This window comes from Anabrus simplex, chromosome 6 (genome assembly GCF_040414725.1).
Source record: "Anabrus simplex isolate iqAnaSimp1 chromosome 6, ASM4041472v1, whole genome shotgun sequence".
Lineage (NCBI taxonomy): Eukaryota > Metazoa > Arthropoda > Insecta > Orthoptera > Tettigoniidae > Anabrus > Anabrus simplex.
The window spans coordinates 169201691-169223665 of record NC_090270.1 but is presented as its reverse complement, the minus strand read 5'-3'; the positions used below and the strand labels follow the sequence as shown (position 1 = coordinate 169223665).

At 37.3% G+C, this 21975-nt stretch overlaps 1 protein-coding gene across 3 annotated transcripts in view; it reads right to left on the bottom strand.

The window, feature by feature from the left end:
* Hel89B (histone acetyltransferase 1) overlaps nt 1-21975 on the bottom strand; it is a 570925-nt gene that overhangs the window by 306482 nt on the left and 242468 nt on the right. For all 3 annotated transcript variants that reach the window (XM_067150030.2, XM_067150029.2, XM_067150032.2), the window contains exons 15-18: nt 5733-5899; nt 1935-2052; nt 1621-1752; nt 1362-1496 (exon numbers count right to left, since the gene is read on the bottom strand). In XM_067150030.2, coding sequence (XP_067006131.2) covers nt 1362-1496; nt 1621-1752; nt 1935-2052; nt 5733-5899 — 552 coding nt within the window. The remainder of the gene's footprint in view (nt 1-1361; nt 1497-1620; nt 1753-1934; nt 2053-5732; nt 5900-21975) is intronic.

Here is a 21975-nt window from a genome sequence, read left to right as displayed (position 1 = left end):
ATGCATCATAATTTTCACATATTGCTGCATAGGCAACCTTCTCAATCAGACCTGTGATGCAGTTTGCTTACCTTCCCAAATACCTGTAATTGGCTAGTTTCGTCTATGCATTGTCATAAAACAGGTAAGTGCACTGCCTAGTAATAGTTGTATAGGAACATATTATGCAAAATTCCCAGCGATTATATTTAGTTTCTGAAGTTACATTTGCTTCATCGCCAGCTGCAAGCACAATTTTCCCTGACATCATACTTTCTTCCTGCTGTGCGTTTTCTGATGTCTTTCAATAACCGTAAGCTTTTCTTTAGCCTTGAATGAGCGATAATGAAAACTTATAGCCATACTTAACATGTGGTTCACATTTCACATCTTATGTGTTACTGATATCACACAAACCAAAGCCAGACGGTCTATAGTTTAACAGGATCCATTGTTTGAGGTGCAGCGATACAAACATAATTTCAAATAATGCACACACCCTAGTTTTTCTTTGCTAAATTCTGGAGGAAAAAACATGTGCGGAGTATTTGCATTTATACGATACGCAGCAGTTCTAGTGTCACTGTCATATTCCCTATTAAACTATGTGCTAGGAAGAAAAGAACAGAGTTCGAACTCATGAAATGCAATGTACCTGAGAGAATGTATTGTCATTGAAATTGTCATTTTTAGCTTATTCGATTTTGGTCTGGATTAAACTAAACATTAAAAAATATGCACTTCTCCATTCACACCTGTTAAAACCCAGCAAATACATAATTATATATAAATAAAACTGTATAATTACAATCTATAAATGCTCAAATGTTCTAACTTTATCACTTTCCTGATTTATATTCTATCAAAAATTTACCGAGCGGAGTGGCCGTGCATGGTAATGTGCTACAGCTATGGAGCTGGGCTCTGTACTTGGGAGACGCGTGGGCTCAAAACCAACTGTCAGCTGTCTTGAGAATGGTTTTCTGTCATTTCCTATTTTCACTTCCAGGCAAGTAACGGCACAGTTCATCTTCTTATCTGAGGTTGGCATCAGGAAGAGCATCCAGCCATAAAACATACCATATAAATTCACCCCACCTCATCCCCAACATCGTACAAAGAATTGGAACTAAGGGCTAGATAAGAAGAAGCAAAAATCTATTATAAATTTAAGGTACAGTACATAAAACAATATGGCTATGGTAAGTAAAAGCAACCAATTGAAGAGCAGCAACCTATCTGAAGAGATGGTGTTATCTAACAATTCTCTTAGTTACTGTATTGGAAAGTAACAAACAATAGTGTCAAAGCAACTCATATGACTCTATTTAGTCACTGTTAGCCATTGATTTTAAATGAATTTAAATTTTAAAAATACATACCATCTGTTGGTTGACAAGAGTAAGGATTCCGGTGTAGTTGTTAGTAAACGATGTAGGAGTTCCAGTTCGGCTTCCATCACTTATACTCTCGACACCACTATCACTATTACTAGGACCTTCACCAGCTTTGGGTTGCTGAAAAAATTCAACACTGTTAATTGTTTCCAGACAGCTATTAGATATTTTGAAAAGAATGTATCAAGACGATCAGCAACAACAAAGTACAATCTGTTCCTGGTTTAGTAACTTATTACCTCACCTGAATGCGAGGTGAAAACTCAGAATCGGATCTCAGGAACATGCATAAATTAGAAATAATCTTAGGATTCGGACATGGATTGCGTTCCACACACAGCTCAACCAGTCTTGCTAAATGATCTGCAGCAAGTGTCTGAAAATAGAATTTTTCAAATGCAAATGAAGAGCTGTCTATGTAAAATTAAATGATATAAATATGCCTGAATGACCTCAATTACATCATTTTAAACAATCTATGCTTAAAAAAATTATGATTACACTGTGCTTATCATCAAATAAATTACTATCAGAAACTAAAAATAGTGTTCAGTTTACCTGTAACTGTTCAGTCTCCTCTTTCTTTATAGATTCCATGAGGGGCTTTATAACTGGATTCAGTTTCTCTGGCAACAATCTCAGCATTGTCACTGCTCCAGCTAGTGCAGCCTGAGTCCTAGAGAAGTAACACTTTAATAAACTTTCAAAATACACAAAACAACGTAAAGGAAAAAAAGAGAGGTATTTTTTAAAAAATCACAAATAAAAACTGCTGAAAGAATAACTGTAGATCAATAATTCCACACTGTTATTTAGACATTTGTCATCATCATCATCTTGTACGGTTTCTAGCCACATGCCTGGTCTGCTTGGAACATAGGCCTCTCCTCTTCTTTCTACCACCTCTCTGTCATTATCTTCGTCCAGTCCTCTTCTCTCCTCTTTTCTCTTCCAATCATTCTCCTCTATCCCTTTTAGCCTCCTATCCCATGGTCTTCCTCTTAGTAATTTTCCTTGTATATACTGTATAGCCATCTATCATCCTAGGTATTCTATTCTTTGGCATTCTCTTCATATGGCCATACCATTAGATTCTTGCTGTCTCAATCCTGTCCTGCATAGATTCCTCTCATACTTTCGCTTACAATACTTTCATTTATCATTCTATCCAATCCCATTACTCTTACATTGCTTCTTAGAAACTTAATTTCTGTTGCCTGTACATAGCTCATGTCTCTTCTTTTCATAGTCCAATTTTTTGCTGAATACACTACTGCTCATTAATTTCAATACCGTGGGTACGGTTAAGGAAGCAAAGGAATAGTACAACAGTTGTACACATGTCATGATTTTTGTCTGTGGTCATCAAGATACAATAGTATCCAAAAAACAATGTTGTGTACATAAACGTTATGTACCTATCCTATATGTTTGTTTACCTATTTGCCGACGGACACCGCATTTGGTGCACCTGCATTGTTTCCTGTAGTAATGTGACATCCGCAGCGAACAGCAAGCACTGCTACGATACATAACTTGTGGTTCCTGCATGTCAGTTCCTTTGTGACAGTTGAAGTGTGCACATCACTAGTATGGCTCCACGAGTGGAGATATCCATAGAAAAACGTGCTGCAATTGTAGCACTTAGCCAAGCAGGTTTATCTATTTGCCAAATTGCAAAACAGTGTAGTGTGTCTATAGGAGGAGTGCAATACACCCCTCACCGCCAGAAGACAACAGGTGGCAATAAGGACATACCACGACCAGGACGACCTCGTAAAATAACTAGAATTGATGGTTATGAATTTCATGTTTTTGGTCCGTATTGAACTGTGAATAATATATAAGTAATAATAATAACAACGTAAACGTTTCCACCTTTTCAATACTACAATATATTAACAAAATTACAAATTACACGGTACTAGTTTCAACCCATCTAGGGGTCATCATCAGCCGTATTGGAGCAAAGATCATTTGTGGCGAAATCCTAAGAAAATGTTATTTTAAAGTATAACAAGTGAAATGAGATGTTATGGTTATGATGATAAATATATGAGAATTACCAGTACGAGAAATAGATTCAAAACAGCACCCCAAATTCATGCAGAATTGGTAGAAATGAACACGACAACAATATCTGTTGCAACATTAAAAAGGAGACTGATTGAAGCCGGCTTGAAAGGATGTGTCACAGCAAGAAAACCCCTTCTAAGGCCCATAAGTAAACAGAAGAGACTTGAATGGGCTAGAAAACATTGTAATTGGACATCGGAAGAGTGGACGGTGTTATTCACTGATGAATCGAAGTTCGAGATTTTTGGAACCAGAATGCGAATATTTGTTTGCCGATTTGTAGGGGAAAGGGTAGCCCAGCAGCTGTGTTCTACCTACAGTTAAACACGGTGGAGGTTGTATTGTGGTTTGGGGATGTTTTGCCGGAGATAGAGTTGGCGACATTGTGACAATGAAGGATGTATGGATCAGAAGCGTACTATCGCATACTTCAGTGTCATGCAATACCATGTATATTGCACTTAATAGGGAAAGGGTTCACCTTACAACAGGATAATGCAATAGTAATCAATCACTATCAAGGATCTGGAATATATAGGCTTGCGTGTGCAGAATACAATTTTTCATATGTTGGCCAAACTGACCGGACCTTTATGATAAGATATCTTGAACATGTAAATGCAGCAAAACACAAGAAACATTCTGCTATGGGAACACACATGCTAGAAACTGGACACAGTTTTACAACTATTGAAAGGGATTTAAGAATTTTAAGAAGAGTAGAAAAAGGAAAAGAAATGACAGAATTGGAAACATGCACATTCATTTAGATCAGCAATACAACAAAAATAAAAAGCTAAATGATGAAATTGAAATAAAGAACCCCATCTTAGTACAATTACCGGAATTAATACAAATGCTTAAATCTGATATAAATACATTCTATAAACATTTTAATCGGACAAAAGTTAATGGCTTACTGACGCAAACAAACTCAACTCCTCCCCTTATTTCTCCTAGGCAGTCCCCTCCACAATCTATTGCAGCTATCAATGGACCTCCTACCTTCACTTCCCCTTCCCACTCCCTGCCAAAACGTAAACTCATCCACACTCACTCATATAATACAAGGAGTAAAAACAGAACAAGTAGTTCTCAAGAGGCTAGGAGTAGCATTAGACAATTACGCAGCATAAAGAAAAGTAAGTGACAATTCTTTCGATAAGAAGTTTATACAGAATTATAATCATAACCATAAACATATATTTTTTATCTTTCATTACAGATATACCAACAAACCCAATTTGGAACATATGAGAACAATTCAAATTCTACCTCACATTAGAAAGTGTTTATTCACCAACAAGTTTGTTCATGAACAATATTCTCGTATTGACAACATAAAATGAATGCCAATACATTTTGTACAAATGTTACTCCAGTAACATTGAGAACAAGTCAAATGTTCATAACATAGGCAATTATCAACTGTAGAAAATTGTTAACATAGTTAACAAAGTTTCAACGACAATCATACAAGTCAAGCAACATTGAATCAATACACTTAGCCAGATCTAAAAAGGTCTTTTAAAATAATTTTAAAGGATGTTCACCACATGAGTTTTGTCAATAAAATGTTAGACTTAGATAGATTTTAGACAGATATGTTTTAACTTAGACATAATTTTATTGTTATATGACTTGTAAAATATTATAAGATTTGTCAATCAGGTTTACAAAGCATAATTTAATCCAGTAGAATAGATTCATGATCATATATAACCTTAAGTAAATGACAATTGGCCGATGATGCTCACGAAAAAGGAGCGAAACATGTACCATATCAACAACTTAATAAATATGTAAGTTTTTATTACGCTTTTATTGTATTGAATAGGTGGTATTTAACAAAATTATAAGAATTTGTATAATATAAAGCAAATTGCTAAAAAAAAAAACTTACAAGGCCACATTTTCACAAGGAACATAAGCTTTTTATTGACAAATGGTATATATCTCTGTTTCTTTGTGAGAAACTCCACAAGACAAAAGTATGTAAAACTGTAAGAAGAAACGGACAAGGCCTGCTGGGACCATTTGAGAATAAACTCAAGAAAGGAGAGACAGAAATTCATCCTACTGGCAAAATATTATTTATTGATTGGTGTGACAAGAGAGAGATGTATATACTTTCAACAATGCATGAGTTTCTGGGAAATCAGGAGCAAAATATGCATCACAAATTATTGTTTCAAATTCACCAATTAAATGATATGAAATCTTTAAATACTGGAGGTAAAAAAAAAAAAAAAATTACAAAAGTCAAGGATATGAACTTACGAGACATTGAGCAACATCTGATCAGAACTCGTCTGTGACACCGCACCTTGGATTGCTTTCCTCCTCTCTTCTAAACTTTCAGCAACTTTTGGTTTTAGTTTATGAGTAGCAAGAAGCTGCTGAGCAACTGGACCACTTAATTCCTGAATTTGATCTAACATAAGCACCTGCAAAAAGGAATCAAAGTCATGTAGCAATGCATAGTACTTCATACATATATATATATATATATATATATAGTAATGTTTAGTAACATGAATGCCTACTATCCAAAGTAGGTTTCTTTCCTCTATTCCTTATGACAGAACATGTTACTTTTAGAGGTCTTCAAAGTGCATAATGAATGTCCATGTTAGTTAGTCATTATTACTGTTAAACATTAGTATCTACATGTACTCATACAAGTTTGCCAACACAAAACCTTTGATGTTAAATCAAAGAGAACCAGAGTTAACAAAAATGATCCAACTATACAAGAGAGTGAGTTTGGTTTTAATAGCCTTCACTACAGTACAGTGAACTGTGAGAGTAACTGCACCAAATTTACGTGATTGTAGCCTTCTGCTTATCAATGTGAAGGTAAGAAATGTCAACTATTGAAACGAATAATGAAATATTACATTGAACATCATAGTGAGCAAATCTTCCGTAGCTGATATTTAAGATACAGTGAAATCTCGATTCTCCGTTTCTGCAGTAACCATGAATAAAAAACTTACAACACGGGAAAACGGAAAATCCAGGAACGAATGAACCATCAACAATTTGGCTAAACATAAAAAATTTAAAAAAATGAAATATGTATACTTATAATCTTACAAACACCCCTAAACCAAACCAAACTACAGCCCCAATGGGCCTTCCACCTACCAAGTGACCTTTGCTCGGTCCGAAAGCCTGCAGATTACGAGGTGACGCATGGTTAGTGTGACTCATCATTTTGGCCTTTATTCCTGGCTCTCTAGACCGGGATCGCCATCCCATTTAATACCTCCTCAATTAAAGGTAATCGTAGAATGAGTGAACCTGGAACCAGCCCTGATATTCAGGTAAAAATGCCTGACCTGACCGAGAATCTAACATGGGCCCTCCGGGGTGAGAGGTAGGCAAGCCAGCTTCAAACATTAATTACCGGTACACGACTTAAAAATCTCAAAACTTTACATTTACATTTAGTTTTACCGGGGAAACATCGTCGGTTTACTCTGAAAACTTCTTTTGAGTTCAGCAACTTTGATCAGCCAAACTCTTCAAAAAATCGAATACCTGTAACGCCAAGCCAAACAACAGTCGACAACAAGTAGATTTTAATTCTCTAATCTAATAAAATAAAACACATTAGATACAAAAGCACCCATGTGAAGGCGAAATCCCTTTTTTTTTTATATCATCCATTGTAATTTGGTCACCAGTATACTGTTCGTAGTCAGTTTATGGAAGAAAATCTTGTACCCCGTAAATTAGGCCTACACACAGACTTTTAAAGGTTATGTTGAGCTCGAGAATATGGTTTCAATCAATCAATCAATCAATCAATCAATCAATCAATCAATCAATCAATCAATCAATCAATCAATCAATCAATCACTACCAATCTGCATTTAGAGCAGTCGCCCAGGTGACAGATTCCTTATCTGTTGTTTTCCTAGCCTTTTCTTAAATGATTGCAAAGAAATTGCAAATTTATTGAACATCTCCCTTGGTAAGTTATTCCAATCCCTAACTCCCCTTCTTATAAACAAATATTTGCCTCAATTTGTCCTCTTGAATTCCAACTTTATCTTCATATTGTGATCTTTCCTACTTTTAAAGACACCATCCAAACTTATTCGTCTACTGATGTCCTCCCATGCCATCTCTCCAGACAGCTCAGAACATACCACTTAGTCGAGCAGCTTGTCTCCTTTCTCCCAAGTCTTCCCAGCCCAAACTTTGCAACTTTTTGTAACGCTACTCTTTTGTCGGAAATCACCCAGAACAAATCGAGCTGCTTTTCTTTGGACTTTTTCCAGTTCCTGAATCTAGTAATCCTGGTAAGGGTCCCATACACTGGAACCATACTCTAGTTGGGGTCTCACCAGAGACAAATATGCTCTCTCCTTTACATCCTTACTACAACCCCTAAATACTCTCATAACCATGTGCAGAGATCTGTACCCTTTATTTACAATCATATTTATGTGATTACCCCAATGAAGATCTTTCCTTATATTAATACCTAGGTATTTACAATGATCCCCAAAGAGAACTTTCACCCCATCAACGCAGTAATTAAAACTGAGAGGATTATTCCTATTACATAAAATCAGCTTCATGGTCCGTATCGCACTTCAATAGATTCACAATTAAGTATTTATTTTCCACCTAGTCGATACAATGATTGCTTAAGGCAATTTTTAATGGTCAAAAGTGGTACATGTTTCGTATATTATCAACATCTTCAGCCACATAACACTGTTTAGATGAAAAATGTATAAAATTGACAAAGTAATGCTTTAGAGGAAGTGTCCTTAAAATTATAATTTTAAGGACACTTCCTCTAAAGCATATAATTATAATTTTAAGGACACTTCCTCTAAAGCATTACTTTGTCAATTTTATACATTTTTCATCTAAACAGTGTTATGTGGCTGAAGATGTTGATAATATACGAAACATGTACCACTTTTGACCATTAAAAATTGCCTTAAGCAATCATTGTATCGACTAGGTGGAAAATAAATACTTAATTGTGAAGGATTATTCCTATTTGTGAAACTCACAACCTGACTTTTATCACCGTTTATCATCATACCATTGCCTACTGTCCATCTCGCAACATTATCGAGGTCATTTTGCAGTTGCTCACAATCTTGTAACTTATTTATTACTCTGTACAGAATAACATCATCTGCAAAAAGCCTTATCTCTGATTCCACTTCTTTACACATATCACTGATATATATATAAGAAAACATAAAGGTCCAATAATACTGCCTTGAGGAATACCCCTCTTAATTTTTACAGGGACAGATAAAGCTTCACCTACTCTAATTCTCTGAGTTCTATTTTCTAGAAACAGAGCCACCCATTCAGTCACTCTTTTTTCTAGTCCAATTGCACTCATTTTTGCAGTAGTCTCCCATGATCTACCCTATCAAATGCCTTAGATAAGTCAATCGCAATACAGTCCAATCGACCTCCTTGAATCCAGGTTATCTGCTATATCTTGCTGGAATCCTACAAGTTGGGCTTCAGTGGAATAACCTTTCCTAAACCCAAACTGCCTTCTATCAAACCAGTTATTAATTTTGCAAATATGTCTAATATGATCAGAAAGAATGCTTTCCCAAAGCTTACATACAATGCATGTCAAACTGACTGGCCTGTAATTTTCAGCTTTATGTTTATCACCCTTTCCTCTATATACAGGGGCTACTATAGCAACTCTCCATTCATTTGGCAAAGTTCCTTCATGCAAACAATAATCGAACAAGTATATTGAATTTTCACGACCGCATTGTAATCGAATCCGACTTTCAACCTATTAGGTCGTGTTACGTACATTTAGTACGTCTTGAAGAGATGTTAAGTACAGAACAAAAATGGCCAACCAGACACCAGTGGGATCCGAACTCACAACCCACTGGTGTCTGGTTGGCCATTTTTGTTCTGTACTTAACATCTCTTCAAGACGTACTAAATGTACGTAACACGACCTAATAGGTTGAAAGTCGGTTTCGAAAATCAAACAAGTACTTCAGATTTGGTACTATATCCCAACCCATTGTCTTTAGTAGATCCCCCGAAACCTTATCAATTCCAGCTGCTTTTCTAGTTTTCAACTTTTGTAACTTACTGTAAACGTCATTACTGTCATAGGTAAATTTGAATACTTCTTTAGTATTAGTCACCTCCTCTATCTGGACATTATCCTTGAAACCAACAATCTTTACATACTGCTGACTGAATACTTCTGCCTTTTGAAGATCCTTGCATACACACTCCCCTTGTTCATTAATTATTCCTGGAATGACCTTCTTGAAACCTGTTTCTGCCTTAAAATACCTATACATACCTTTCCATTTTTCACTAAAATTAGTGTGGCCACCAATTATGCTTGCCATCATGTTATCCTTAGCTGACTTCTCTGCTAGATTCAATTTCCTAGTAAGTTCCTTCAATTTCTCCTTACTTCCACAGCCATTTCTAACCCTATTTCTTTCCAACCTGCACCTCCTTCTTAGACTCTTTACTTCCCTGTTATAATATAGTGGATCTTTACCACTCCTTACCACCTTTAAGGGTACAAATCTATTTTCACATTCCTCAACAATTGCTTTAAACCCATCCCAGAGTCTATTTACATTTTTATTTACCGTTTTCCACCGATCGTAGTTACTTATTAAAAACTCTCTCATGCCTGTTTTATCAGCCATATGGTACTGCTTAACAGTCCTACTTTTAAGATGTTCCTTTCTTTCACATTTATTTTTAATTACCACAAAAACAGCTTCGTGATCACTGATACCATCTATTACTTCGGTTTTTCTATAGAGCTCATCTGGTTTTACCAGCACCACATCCAGAATATTCTTCCCTCTAGTTGGTTCCATCACTTTCTGAATCAGGTGCCCTTCCCATATTAACTTATTTGCCATTTGTTGATCATGCTTCCTGTCGTTCGCATTAGCTTCCCAATTGACATTTGGTAAATTGCAATTACCCACTACGATTACATTCCTTTCCTTATCGTTTCCCACATAGATGCTTATCTTATCAAATAATTCTGAATCAGCATCTGCACTACCCTTTCCTGGTCTGTACACTCCAAAGACATCAAGTTGTCTATTATCTTTAGAAATGAGCCTTACCCCTAGAATTTCTTGCTTGTCATCATTAACCTTTTCGTAGCTTACAAATTCTTCTTTCACGAGAATGAATACTCCCCCTCCTACCATTCCTATCCTATCTCTACGATACACCCTCCAGTTCCGTGAGAAAATTTCTGCATCCATTATATCATTTTTCAGCCATGATTCAACTCCTATTACAATATCTGGTAAGTATATATCTATTAAATTACTTAATTCTATTCCTTTCTTTACAATACTTCTACAGTTGAGCACTAACAGTTTTATGTCATCCCTACTGATTTCCAGTTCGCTGTTCCCTTAACACCGCTCCCTAGCGCACCCTGTTTCCCTGAATGTACCTCCCTTCGAACAGGACCAACTACAATATTATTGTAGATGGTCTTGGTTTTGAAAAGACCAGGTTTCGAACAAGATGGTCTTGTTTCACATGTAAGTATCGATCCTCAAGTTCTCGAATACATTATATTCAATTCTGCCCATCACTAATCACAATCAAATTGGAAAGAGAAAAAATATCACTAACACTTCCAAAATTACGGTTATTCACAACCTTGAGCTCAGCTGGAAAGCGTGCTCATTGTACAATGATACAAAGTTTTTAAATGTAATGTTTTTATAACATCTTAACTCGAAAACATTAAATTTCCAGTCTTATATTAGGACCAAAACAATAATAGGCAATCCCAAGGCTTTACGTATGTAAGGTACAACATCTGTTCTGGTCTCGATAACATAATCATATATGATAGTATTAAAGTTTCGATTCCTGCCTGAAAGCCCAGTGACTATACAGTGCCCTGAGGGAAGTGCCGAAAAACTGTTCAGTGACATACTCGAAAAAAGTAACAAAGTAAATAACCCTGCACAGTAATGTAAACGTTTTGCAAGTACGAACATTTGATGATACTCGTTCCGTATTCAGGTAGAGCTTGAAATAAGAAATTAAGTGGTTCAACCTATTCAATACAGTTCAATACGGAACATAATGAAATTTTTATCTTTAAATTCAAGTAGAGCTGTCGAAATGCGCTGTCTCTCCTTCCAATTGTTGCGGACACTCTCTGCTTTATGATTTCTGAGGATTCTCTGAACAATATCACGTGCGATCGAGGTATTAGCGTTGATGGGACTGAAATTTATGGATGGTTGATCTGGGAAATAGTTTAATGCAGGATTTTTACAATGTGCTTTAATTAGGATGCTCGTAGGACCACGTAATTTGAACGAATAACATGGGAAAACGTAGTTTCCGGGAACGTATAATTGAGGTTCTACTGTATTAGAAATGCAACCACAAATAACATTAAAAACAAGAAGTAAAGCAGTTTGAATTTTGCACTGAAAGTAGATTCATGCGATGATTTAAAGAAATAAAAATTCTTTGGAATGGTGTTTAACTGTGATTCACAGAAAAGCGAAGTTTAGGAGAATCAATATCTGTACCACTGTTTTGTAAAAATGTGCAGGATTATGACAAATGAGGAAGGAGTTCTATTAATTTCAAAGCCAGTAAAGGAGGCTAAAATATTTAAAATCCCACCACAATATCTGAGAAATTCATTCTGAAGAACAACAGAATTGGTCTGTAGCAATATGAATGAAATATTAGCTATTCTATAAATTAATGTTATTAATAACTTCATCACTTTTCATAACTTTTTTTTAATATTATGGATACTTTCTAATGTATGATGAGCTATTATGACTAAGTTTTGTGATAAATGACCTAGCTGATCAAATTAAATAATTACTTCATTGACAAGGTCACCATTAAAAACAAGAAGGGAAGCAGTTTGAATTTTGCACTAAAAATAGATTCAAGCGATGATTTAAAGAAATGAAAACCCTTTAAGAGTCAACGAGTGGAAGGTACGAACACCTTTCAATAATAAAATGGAGAAAATCTAAGATGAAATGGTTTGGACTAGTCAAATGAGAATGAAATGCAAGTAAAAGGAAAGAGGTCAAGAAAGATCCAAATTACACTGGGTGGACTCACTCAAGAAGAGTGCATCCAGAACAGTGAGATAGATGAGGAGTGGTAAAGAGAGAAAGTGAAATGCTCTGATCTGGTTGCACATGGATAAGACAAAATGATGGCTATAACAAAGCCAACTCAATTTCTTCATATAAAAAATAATACTAAATTTTACCGACAGTATCAGCTATATGCAAAATTCTAGTTTATAGCATGAATTTTATGTATGCGTAAATGTGCAATTTTTCCCCTTTTTTCTGTCAATATCAAATGCATTCTTAATATATCACTCAAGTTGAAATTTGTCACCATTCTCTTCTAAAAGAGTAAAACATATAACACACATAACTTTTCAGTAGAACAGTAGAACCTCGATAATTCGAAATTGGTTCATTCAAAATCCTGCGTAATTCGAAGAAGCTCTCATTCCCGGAAACATGAGAAACAGTTTTCCATGTTATTTAAATTGTTTAATTTGAAGTACAGATAATTCGTAATTCGAAGTACAATGTCGGCCCCATTACAAAATTCAGATTTTTAATTTGAAACTGCCTTTACATTTTAAAACAACAGTACGTTACAGAGTAATTTAAATTCAAAATGTACTCGCGTCATGATAGAATGTGTCTTATGGTACGTGCAGGGGTAGCTTTCTGCACTTTCACACACTTTGGTGTGTCTACAGTATGCTTCATAATTGTTAAGTTCAAGTGAAATCTGAATTCTTTTGTATTCAATGTTTTAAGGAATGCCATGATATCACGCAGCAGGCAGTGTGCGGAGAAACAGAATCAGCTAACAGTGGCGATGCTGATAGTTGACAAAAAAGCGTGGCTCATATAATCAATTCGTAGGCACCAAGCAATATTGTCATTACCGATGAAACTGCATTGCTTTCTTTTAATGCCGAGCCCAAATGGTCTTATGGTTTTAAAGGAGAAAGTGCCAGCCAAGAAATCGTACAAGGGTGGAGGATCAGTGTACTGTATTGCAATGCACATGAAAGCGAGAGAATTCCTCACCTCGTCATAGGAAAGTTTGATAATCCACAATGTTTTATGGGCGTCGGGCATTTTCTGTGCAAGTACAAGGCATCTAAAAATTCAAACGGTAGAGTAATCCAAAAAATAATGCATTTGCACAGGGGAACCAGCATAATTTATCCTCGTCTTTGAATCCTGTGATTTTTTTTCTTTCGTTGTGGGAGGTTATGTTTGTCAGTGATTTATCTAAATGCATTATTTGAACATTGTAAATGCATCTTGTTGGATACATATCGGAAATAGTTTTCTCCGTGGCATTTGAAAAGTTTAAACTGTGAATCAAGGCGATTGCATGCATTAATGGGTCTTTTAGAATACTTTGTGACGCGGCAAGTGTTTACATTTCTAAATTACGAGAAAAGTGCCATGGCAGGAAATTGTACAAGGATAGAGTGACTGTATTGTGTTGTCAATGTCATGCAGAAGGAAGTGAGAGACTGTCACCCCTTGTCATAGGAAAGTTTGATTAGCCACGATGTTTTAATCACATCGGGTACTTTCTGTGTAAGTACAGGGCATCTAACATGCAAACAAACAGTAACCCAATGAATAAAGCACTTGCACATGGGAGCCAGCATAGATTTTTCCTCATCTTTGAATAGTCCTTTTCTTTCTTTCTTTCTTTCTTTCTTTCTTTCTTTCTTTCTTTCTTTCGGTGCGAGAAGTTATGTTTGTCAGTGAGTTATCCAAATGCATTATTTGAATACTCTAAATGCACCTTCTTGGATGCATTTTGGAAATAGTTTTTTTCCATGGCATTTGAATGGTTGAAAATGGTTTAAACTGTGAATCAAGGTTAACTGGCCTTAGAATATTTTGTAACGCAGCAACGGTTGGCACTCCTGAATTACAAATTGGTGGTTAATTCGAAATAACGTAATTCGAAGTCCGATTTTTTAGTGCCAACGACTTTGAATTAACAAGGTTTTACCGTACATAGATGACAGAGAAAAAAAGAACATTAACAGTTTCAAAAATGCACAATTTAAGCAGACAGTTATCAGTTATGACAGGCCTTTCCTGATGAGCAGTGTGCTTTCTTCTTCTTCTTCTTCTTTTTTTTTTTTTGTAGAAAAAAAAAGTGTATTTAGGGTAAGAAACAAACAAAAAAAAAATTCATTGGAGGATACAGCGAGAAGCTTCGATAAGTATACAGGCATTCCCCCTCTACTCCATTAAAACAGCTATTATAATCATCACCAAACATACTAGTTAAACAGTAAGTTTAAAAGCTGAATATTAGATTTAACAGATGCAGAATATTACAAACCAGTCTAACTCTGCAAACACTCCTGATGCTATAGCTGACATGGTGGCTTAAGACCTTGTCATAGTTCTGCACATCTAACTATTCACAAGAAACTGCAGTACTAGGAACTTTTCACTAGATGGGTATCAAATGAGCTAGACCCAATAAAAATATTGTGTGAAAAAATGGAGAGGCTCTAAAGACTTAGAAATGATATTTTACAATGTCTTACCACTGGAGATACATATAGGTACAACATTACCCATCCAATACAAAGAGTCAAGAGGAGCAACATTTGTTTCTTGCTGGAACCATAGAACTAGTCATCCAGATGATGCAATACCCCAACATTCTGTAACATTATATGTTTAATGTCCTTTCAATTGCTATAGATTTTTCTATGTGCTGTAATACTGTAATTTTAACCCTTTGAAGTTATTCACAATCAGGATGTTCAAATGAAGAAAAAGAAGCCTTCCTGTCTAAGTTGGAAGATCATATGAATTGTGAAAATTTGGTATTTGTAGTAATGAGAGATTTTACTGTTCAGGTTGGATCAGACAGACTGGGCTATGAATCCTCCCTGGGTTCTCATGAAATGGGGAATAGGAAGACAGAGGGCCAACATCTTCTAGATCTTTGTATGAGGAACAATATTGTTGTAAATAACACTTGGTTCAAGAAAAGGGACATGCATAAGATCACTAGATATAGTTGGGACGATGAATATGGAACTGTGATTGAATATATACTCACCGACCAAGAAGTTAGGAAGATTGTCAATGATGTCAAAGTAATTCCTAGTGAAAATTTGGATAGAGACCATTGGTTGTTGGTTGCAGATATCACAAAAAGAAAACCTCTTAAAGTATACAAAAAAAGAACACCAAAAATAAAAGCTTGGAGACTTTCTAAGCCAACGGTGAAAGAAATGTTTCGAGAATATGTTCGGAAGGTGTTACCAAAAGAAGATCTGAGATATGCAAATGAGGAATGGGATAACCTGAGGAGAGTATTGGTGAAGACAGCAGAGAGAGTATGTGGAAGGCAGAGCCAAATATGAAAATCCAAAGAAACAGCATGGTGGAATGAGGATGTAAAAGTTGGTGCAAGAAGAGCTTTGTACCGTGGCAGAGTGTGAGGAAATCCAAGTGGAATCGAGGATGAACTATCATTTTATACAGAAAAAAAATATTACAGGACAAAAGAATAGTTGACATTGAGAAAGAGAAATGCAAAGAACTTGCCAGTAGAATAGGGCAAGGAAAACACAAGAAGCTCCTGTATAGCATTATTAAAAACAAAAGAAATGATAATAGTACTATCAACACAGTAGAGCTTCCAAACAAAGAGGTAACTAAAAATGAAAATGAAATATTACAGAAGTTCAGTAGATATTGTAGATATTTCAATCACTTACTGAACTGTAATACAATGGATGACACACAAGATGACCCTCAAAACCCTATAAATTATAATGCAGAGAGTTTGACCTGGCTGGAAGTGGAAACAGCAATATGTAAAATGAAAAACAACAAGTCTGCAGGATTGGACGAGTTCAGTGTGTACATGATCAAAGCACTTGGAGAACCTGGAATACAATGGTTGTACAGACTACTAAACAAGATTTGGGAAGAAAATGAAATCCCTAGTGACTGGAGGCAAGGAGTGATTATTCCACTATTTAAGAAAGGTGACCGAAAGAAGTGAAAAAACTATAGAGGTGTAACCCTTCTATCTCATGGGTTAAAAATATTTGAGACCATCCTGGAGAGAAAAATCAGAAAGGTTGTTGAACCTGAACTCGAGGAAGAACAACATGGATTTGTGTCCTCCTCCTGCGATGACGCATCAACCGTGTCACTGGCTATTCTCCAGCAGAGCTGTTCCTTGGTTGACAGCTATATGGCACTGGGGATTGGGAGATTCATCCATCACCCACTTCTGGTCAAGATGATGCAGCTGTTTCCCTAGCAGAGTGGCAGCAAAAGCAGCAACAGGACATCAAGGAAAAGCAAGCATTGGCCGAGAAGAGATCCCTAACCCAGGCCAAGGCTCAACATGTTGAAGAGACCCATACCTTCCTACCAGGCCAACAAGTGCTGCGACGTAACCACCCAGTCAGTAATAAGACTGGAGGGTTTCACACAGGTTTCGCACCTGGTACTGCCACGGGTCCACCTCTGGAGGAGAGGGTACTGATGACACGGCACAATCTGGATGTGAAGAGGAGAATGAATCGACTACCACCAAGAAGGAGGCTGGCAGTGAGGCGACACCACCCCCGACATGGCACGATCCGGTCAAGAGGAGGAGAGCACATTCAGCGAGATCGAGGAAGAGAGAAGATATAATCTACGACCAAGTTGATGAGTGTGATAGACTGTTGAAATTGTTTCAAGTTATAGGGGGATATTGATGCAAGTGTAATGAACTAGTATAACATGGAAACAATTCTCTAAACCCATGGATAAATTGTGGAATTATTAAGCTTGATTAGTAGGTAGTAGTGGTGGTGTTATTATTATGACTTGTGAGGTGTGGCTATGAAGTAGTTTACGTCTATTATTATTATTATTATTATTATTATTATTATTATTATTATTATTATTATTATTATTATTATTATTATTATTATTATTATTTACGTAGTTATGTACAGACTTTATTTGGTATAAGTCATGGTCCTATCATTTATTATGTGTGTGTTGTATGATCTGTTTTGTGTAACAAAACATGTTAGGTCTTAATTTTGCTGTCACTCCCTCTAAAATTCCCACCGAGGAGTTAATTACTTCCGTTCAGGCAGCCATCCACAAACTACCTACGGATGAGGCTGAGGAGTTAAGACAGAAATGTGTGAGACTCATAAGGTCCGCTGTTGAAACCGCGCCCTATTTAACAAGAGGTGAGAGGAGAACTCTGAAGGAACTTAGAGATGATTCTGAACTGACCATTCTCTGAGCTGATAAGGGTAATGTGACAGTGGTTATGGACACTGACAAGTATAAGTAAGATCTCGGCTACATTGTCAGAGCCTGTTTACAGACTGAGTTCACATGACCCTACCATTCATGTGTCCAACGCCACCGTGAAGCTCTTAAGGCAATCTTCAATTCCAAAAGAGTAGGCTAAACATCTGTCCCCGGGGATGCTGTGCCACCTAGATTATATGGACTGCCTAAGATCCATAAAAAAGATGTTCCTCTCAGACCTATTGTTAGTGCGATAGATTCTCCTACGTATGCTCTGGCTAAATACCGAAGCAAATTGCTTCCGCCACACATAGGACATACTGAATCATACATCAGGGACTCTTGGTATTTCGTCAACAAGCTGTCAATCAAAACCCTTTAACCTAATGCAATTTTGGTGAGTTTCAATGTGGAGTCCTTGTTCACTGAAGTGCCGATTGACTTGGTCATGTCTCTCATTTAACACCTGTTCCCTGAGGACATTACTAAGCTATTTTACCACTGCATGACTTCCAGCTATTTCTTGTAGGGTGGGAATTTTTACGAACAGACGGAAGTAGCTATGGGAAGTCCACTTTCGTCTGTAGTGGCTAATTTCTTTATGCAGCATTTTGAGAAGTACGCTATTGCTTTGGCACCCGTCAAACCTGAACTGACCATTCTCTGAGCTGATAAGGGTAATGTGACAGTGGTTATGGACACTGACAAGTATAAGTAAGATCTCGGCTACATTGTCAGAGCCTGTTAACAGACTGAGCTCACATGACCCTACCATTCATGTGTCCAACGCCACCGTGAAGCTCTTGTGTTACTTAAGAAGGAGCAGTTTCGATTCCTGCCTGAAAGCCCAGTGACTATACAGTGCCCTGAGGGAAATGCCGAAAACCTGTTTGGCAATACACTCGAAAAAAGTAAAAAAGTAAACATCTAACCCTGGACACAAGGTTTGTTGATGATACATTAGTGGTCTGGACAGAAAGTCCTGAGAAACTTCATCTACAGTAGAACCTTGATTATACGTTCCCAGAAACTATGTTTTCCATATTATTCGTTCAAATTACGTCGTCCCGCAAGCATCCTATTTAAATCACGCTGTAAAAATCCTGCATTACCCGTTCCTCGAAGAAACGATTTCCCGGATCAACCATCCAGAAATTTCAGTCCCATCAACGCTAAATCCTCGATCACGCGTTTTTCAAGAAACTGCATCTCACAAAAGGTCGGCTACGGTATATTTACAGATCTAGGTGTTAACGCCTCGTCATTGCAGTAATTTGAGAAGTACTGTAGGTACTGGAAAAGCGATCGGCAGCAAACTTGCATAAGGAACCATCTTAGCATCGCATTCGGGTGGTACTGTTTAGAGAATCCGTGGAAAGCATAAATCAGAGCGTCCACAACAATAGGAAGGAGACAGAGCGCATTTTGACAGCTCTACTTGAAGACGGAAGGAATTTTGCCAAATGTTCGTACTTGCAAAACATCTACATTAAGTCCAGGGTTAGATGTTTACTTTTTTACTTTTTTCGAGTATATTGCCAAACAGGTTTTCGGCATTTCCCTCAGGGCACTGTATAGTCACTGGGCTTTCAGGCAGGAATCGAAACTGCTCCTTCTTAAGTAACACAAATTTACAGTAGTATTTTAATATTATCGTACATGATTATGTTATCGAGACCAGAACGGATGTTGCACCTTACATACATAAAGCCATGGGAGGTTTTGGGATTGCCTATTACTGTTTTCGTCCTAACATAAGAATGGGAATTTCACGTTTTTGTGTTAAAATGTAAAAACCGCAGTCATTTAATTTGTGCACGTTATATTTAAAGCTTTGTATAATTTCGCACTCGTACCGACTTGTACAGCGAGCGCGCTTTCCAGCTGAGCTCAATGTCACGAATAATTGTAATTTCGGAAGTGTTAATGATATTTTTTCTCCTTCCAATTTGATTGTGATTAGTGATGGGCAGAATTGAATTTAATGCATTCAAGAACTTGAAGATCGACACTTACATTTGAAACAATAAGAAACCATATTCTCGAGTTCAACATAACCTTTAAAAGCCGTTGTAGACCTAATTTACGCGGTACATGATTTTCATGAACTGACTATGAACAGTTATACCGTACCAATGACCAAATTAAAATGGAAGATAAAAAAGAGGATTTTGCCAACATGTCGGGCACTTTTGTATCTAATGCTCTTTATTTTATTAGATTACAGAATTAAAAACTACTTGTGGTCGATTGTTGTTTGGCTTGCCATTACGGGTATTAGATTTTTCGAAGAGTTTGGCTCTGGCAGATCAAAGTTGCTGAACTGAAAGAAGTTTTCAGAGTCAAAACTGACGAAGTTTCCCCGGTAAAACTGAATGTAAAGTTTCGAGATTTTTAGGTCGCATACCGGTAATTAATGTTTGAAGCCGGCCCTGCGCTCTAACTTTCCTGCATCTCACCTGGAGGGCCCGGGTTCGATTACTGGCCAGGTCAGGCATTTGTACCTCGATATAAGGGCTGATTCCAGGTTCACTCATTCTACGATTACTTTTGAAGAGCTATTGAATGGTGAGATGGCGGCCCCAGTCTAGAGAGCCCGGAATAACAAGCGAGAGGATTCCTCACACTGACCATGCTTCACCTCGCAATCTGCAGGCCTTCAGACTGAGGGCGTGCACTTGGTAGGCGAAAGGCCCATTGGGGTTGTAGTTTGGTTTGGTTTAGGGGTCTTTGTAAGATTATAAGTAGGTATACATATTTCATTTTTGTCATGTTTTGCCAAATTGTTGATGGTTCATTCGTTCCCGGATTTTCCATTTTCCCATTTTGTACGTTCCTTTCCCATGGTCCCTCCAAAAATGGAGAATCAAGGTTCCACTGTATTTCTCAACCACCTAAATCAGCAACATCCTTCAATTTAATTCACTATGGAGATTGAGTCGGACGAATGCCTTCCTTTCTTGGATGTTCTAGTAAGAAAGAAATCGGACGGCTCCTTGGGACATACCACCTATCGTACGCCTACACACACAAATCGCTATCTTCATGAAGATTCTCACCACCATCCAGCACAAAAACAAGGCATTCTCACAACACTTAGCAAGAGGACGAGACGAAATTGTGAGCCATCAAACATCCAGGTGGAGATGGACACACTCAAAGTCATGTTCAAGGGTAATGGTTACAGCGATTTGCAGATTCATAGAGCTCTGCATCCTAGAAAAACGACCAAGCAAAGCTCACAGAAGGAGGAACTGAAGGGAACTGCCTACCTGCCTTACATTTATAATACCACAGAGCGAATTCCTAAGGTCCACCGCAAACACAATATAAATACAGCGATTGGCATCGTCACCAAAACTGCTCACAGTCTGGGTAAAACCAAGGACAAACTGCCTCCACTTTTACATCCTGTACTTGCGGTAAGGTATACATTGGCCAAACATGCCGGTCCAATGGTACTCGTATCAAGGAACAAGAATGTAATATTCGTCTCAACCAGCCAGACAAATCAGCAATAGCTGAGCACGCTCTATCGTTGGGTCATGATGTCAAGTTCCAAGATGCTCAAGCTCTTACTCACACTAGACACTACAGGTCCAGGATTATATGGGAAGCTGTGGAAATATGTAGAAATCTTAACAATTTCAACAGGGACACTGGGTATCAATTAATACCTGGTTGCCAGCCATTAAAGATTTATGTAGGTAGTTCCCTTCCCTGGCCCTTCACTATTGTTATTTCGTTTTGGTGTTTTCCAAATTAGTACGTTCCTCATCGCCAGATGTTTCATCCCAGGCTTGTGTCAATATCATACCTTCATATGTGCATACGCCTGATATGTTATGTGATCCCCTCAGACTGATTCTGATGGTTCCGTCAGCTTCCGGAACGCTAACGCGTCCGAGGAGCCATATGGTGTCAAATGAACGTACCATTTCCACTTCTATTAGGTAACGTCTAAATTCAAACCTCAATGTTTTGGAAGGCTTTCTCGTAGACAGTCGAGATTTTCTTCTGATGACGCAGAGCTAGTTCTCTGCGAAACAAAGAAATTCATCTTATTTTCTTGACACGGCATAAGCCCAAAAGCCTATATCATGTCTATAAGTATGGGCCGTGAAAACATCAATGGCAACATG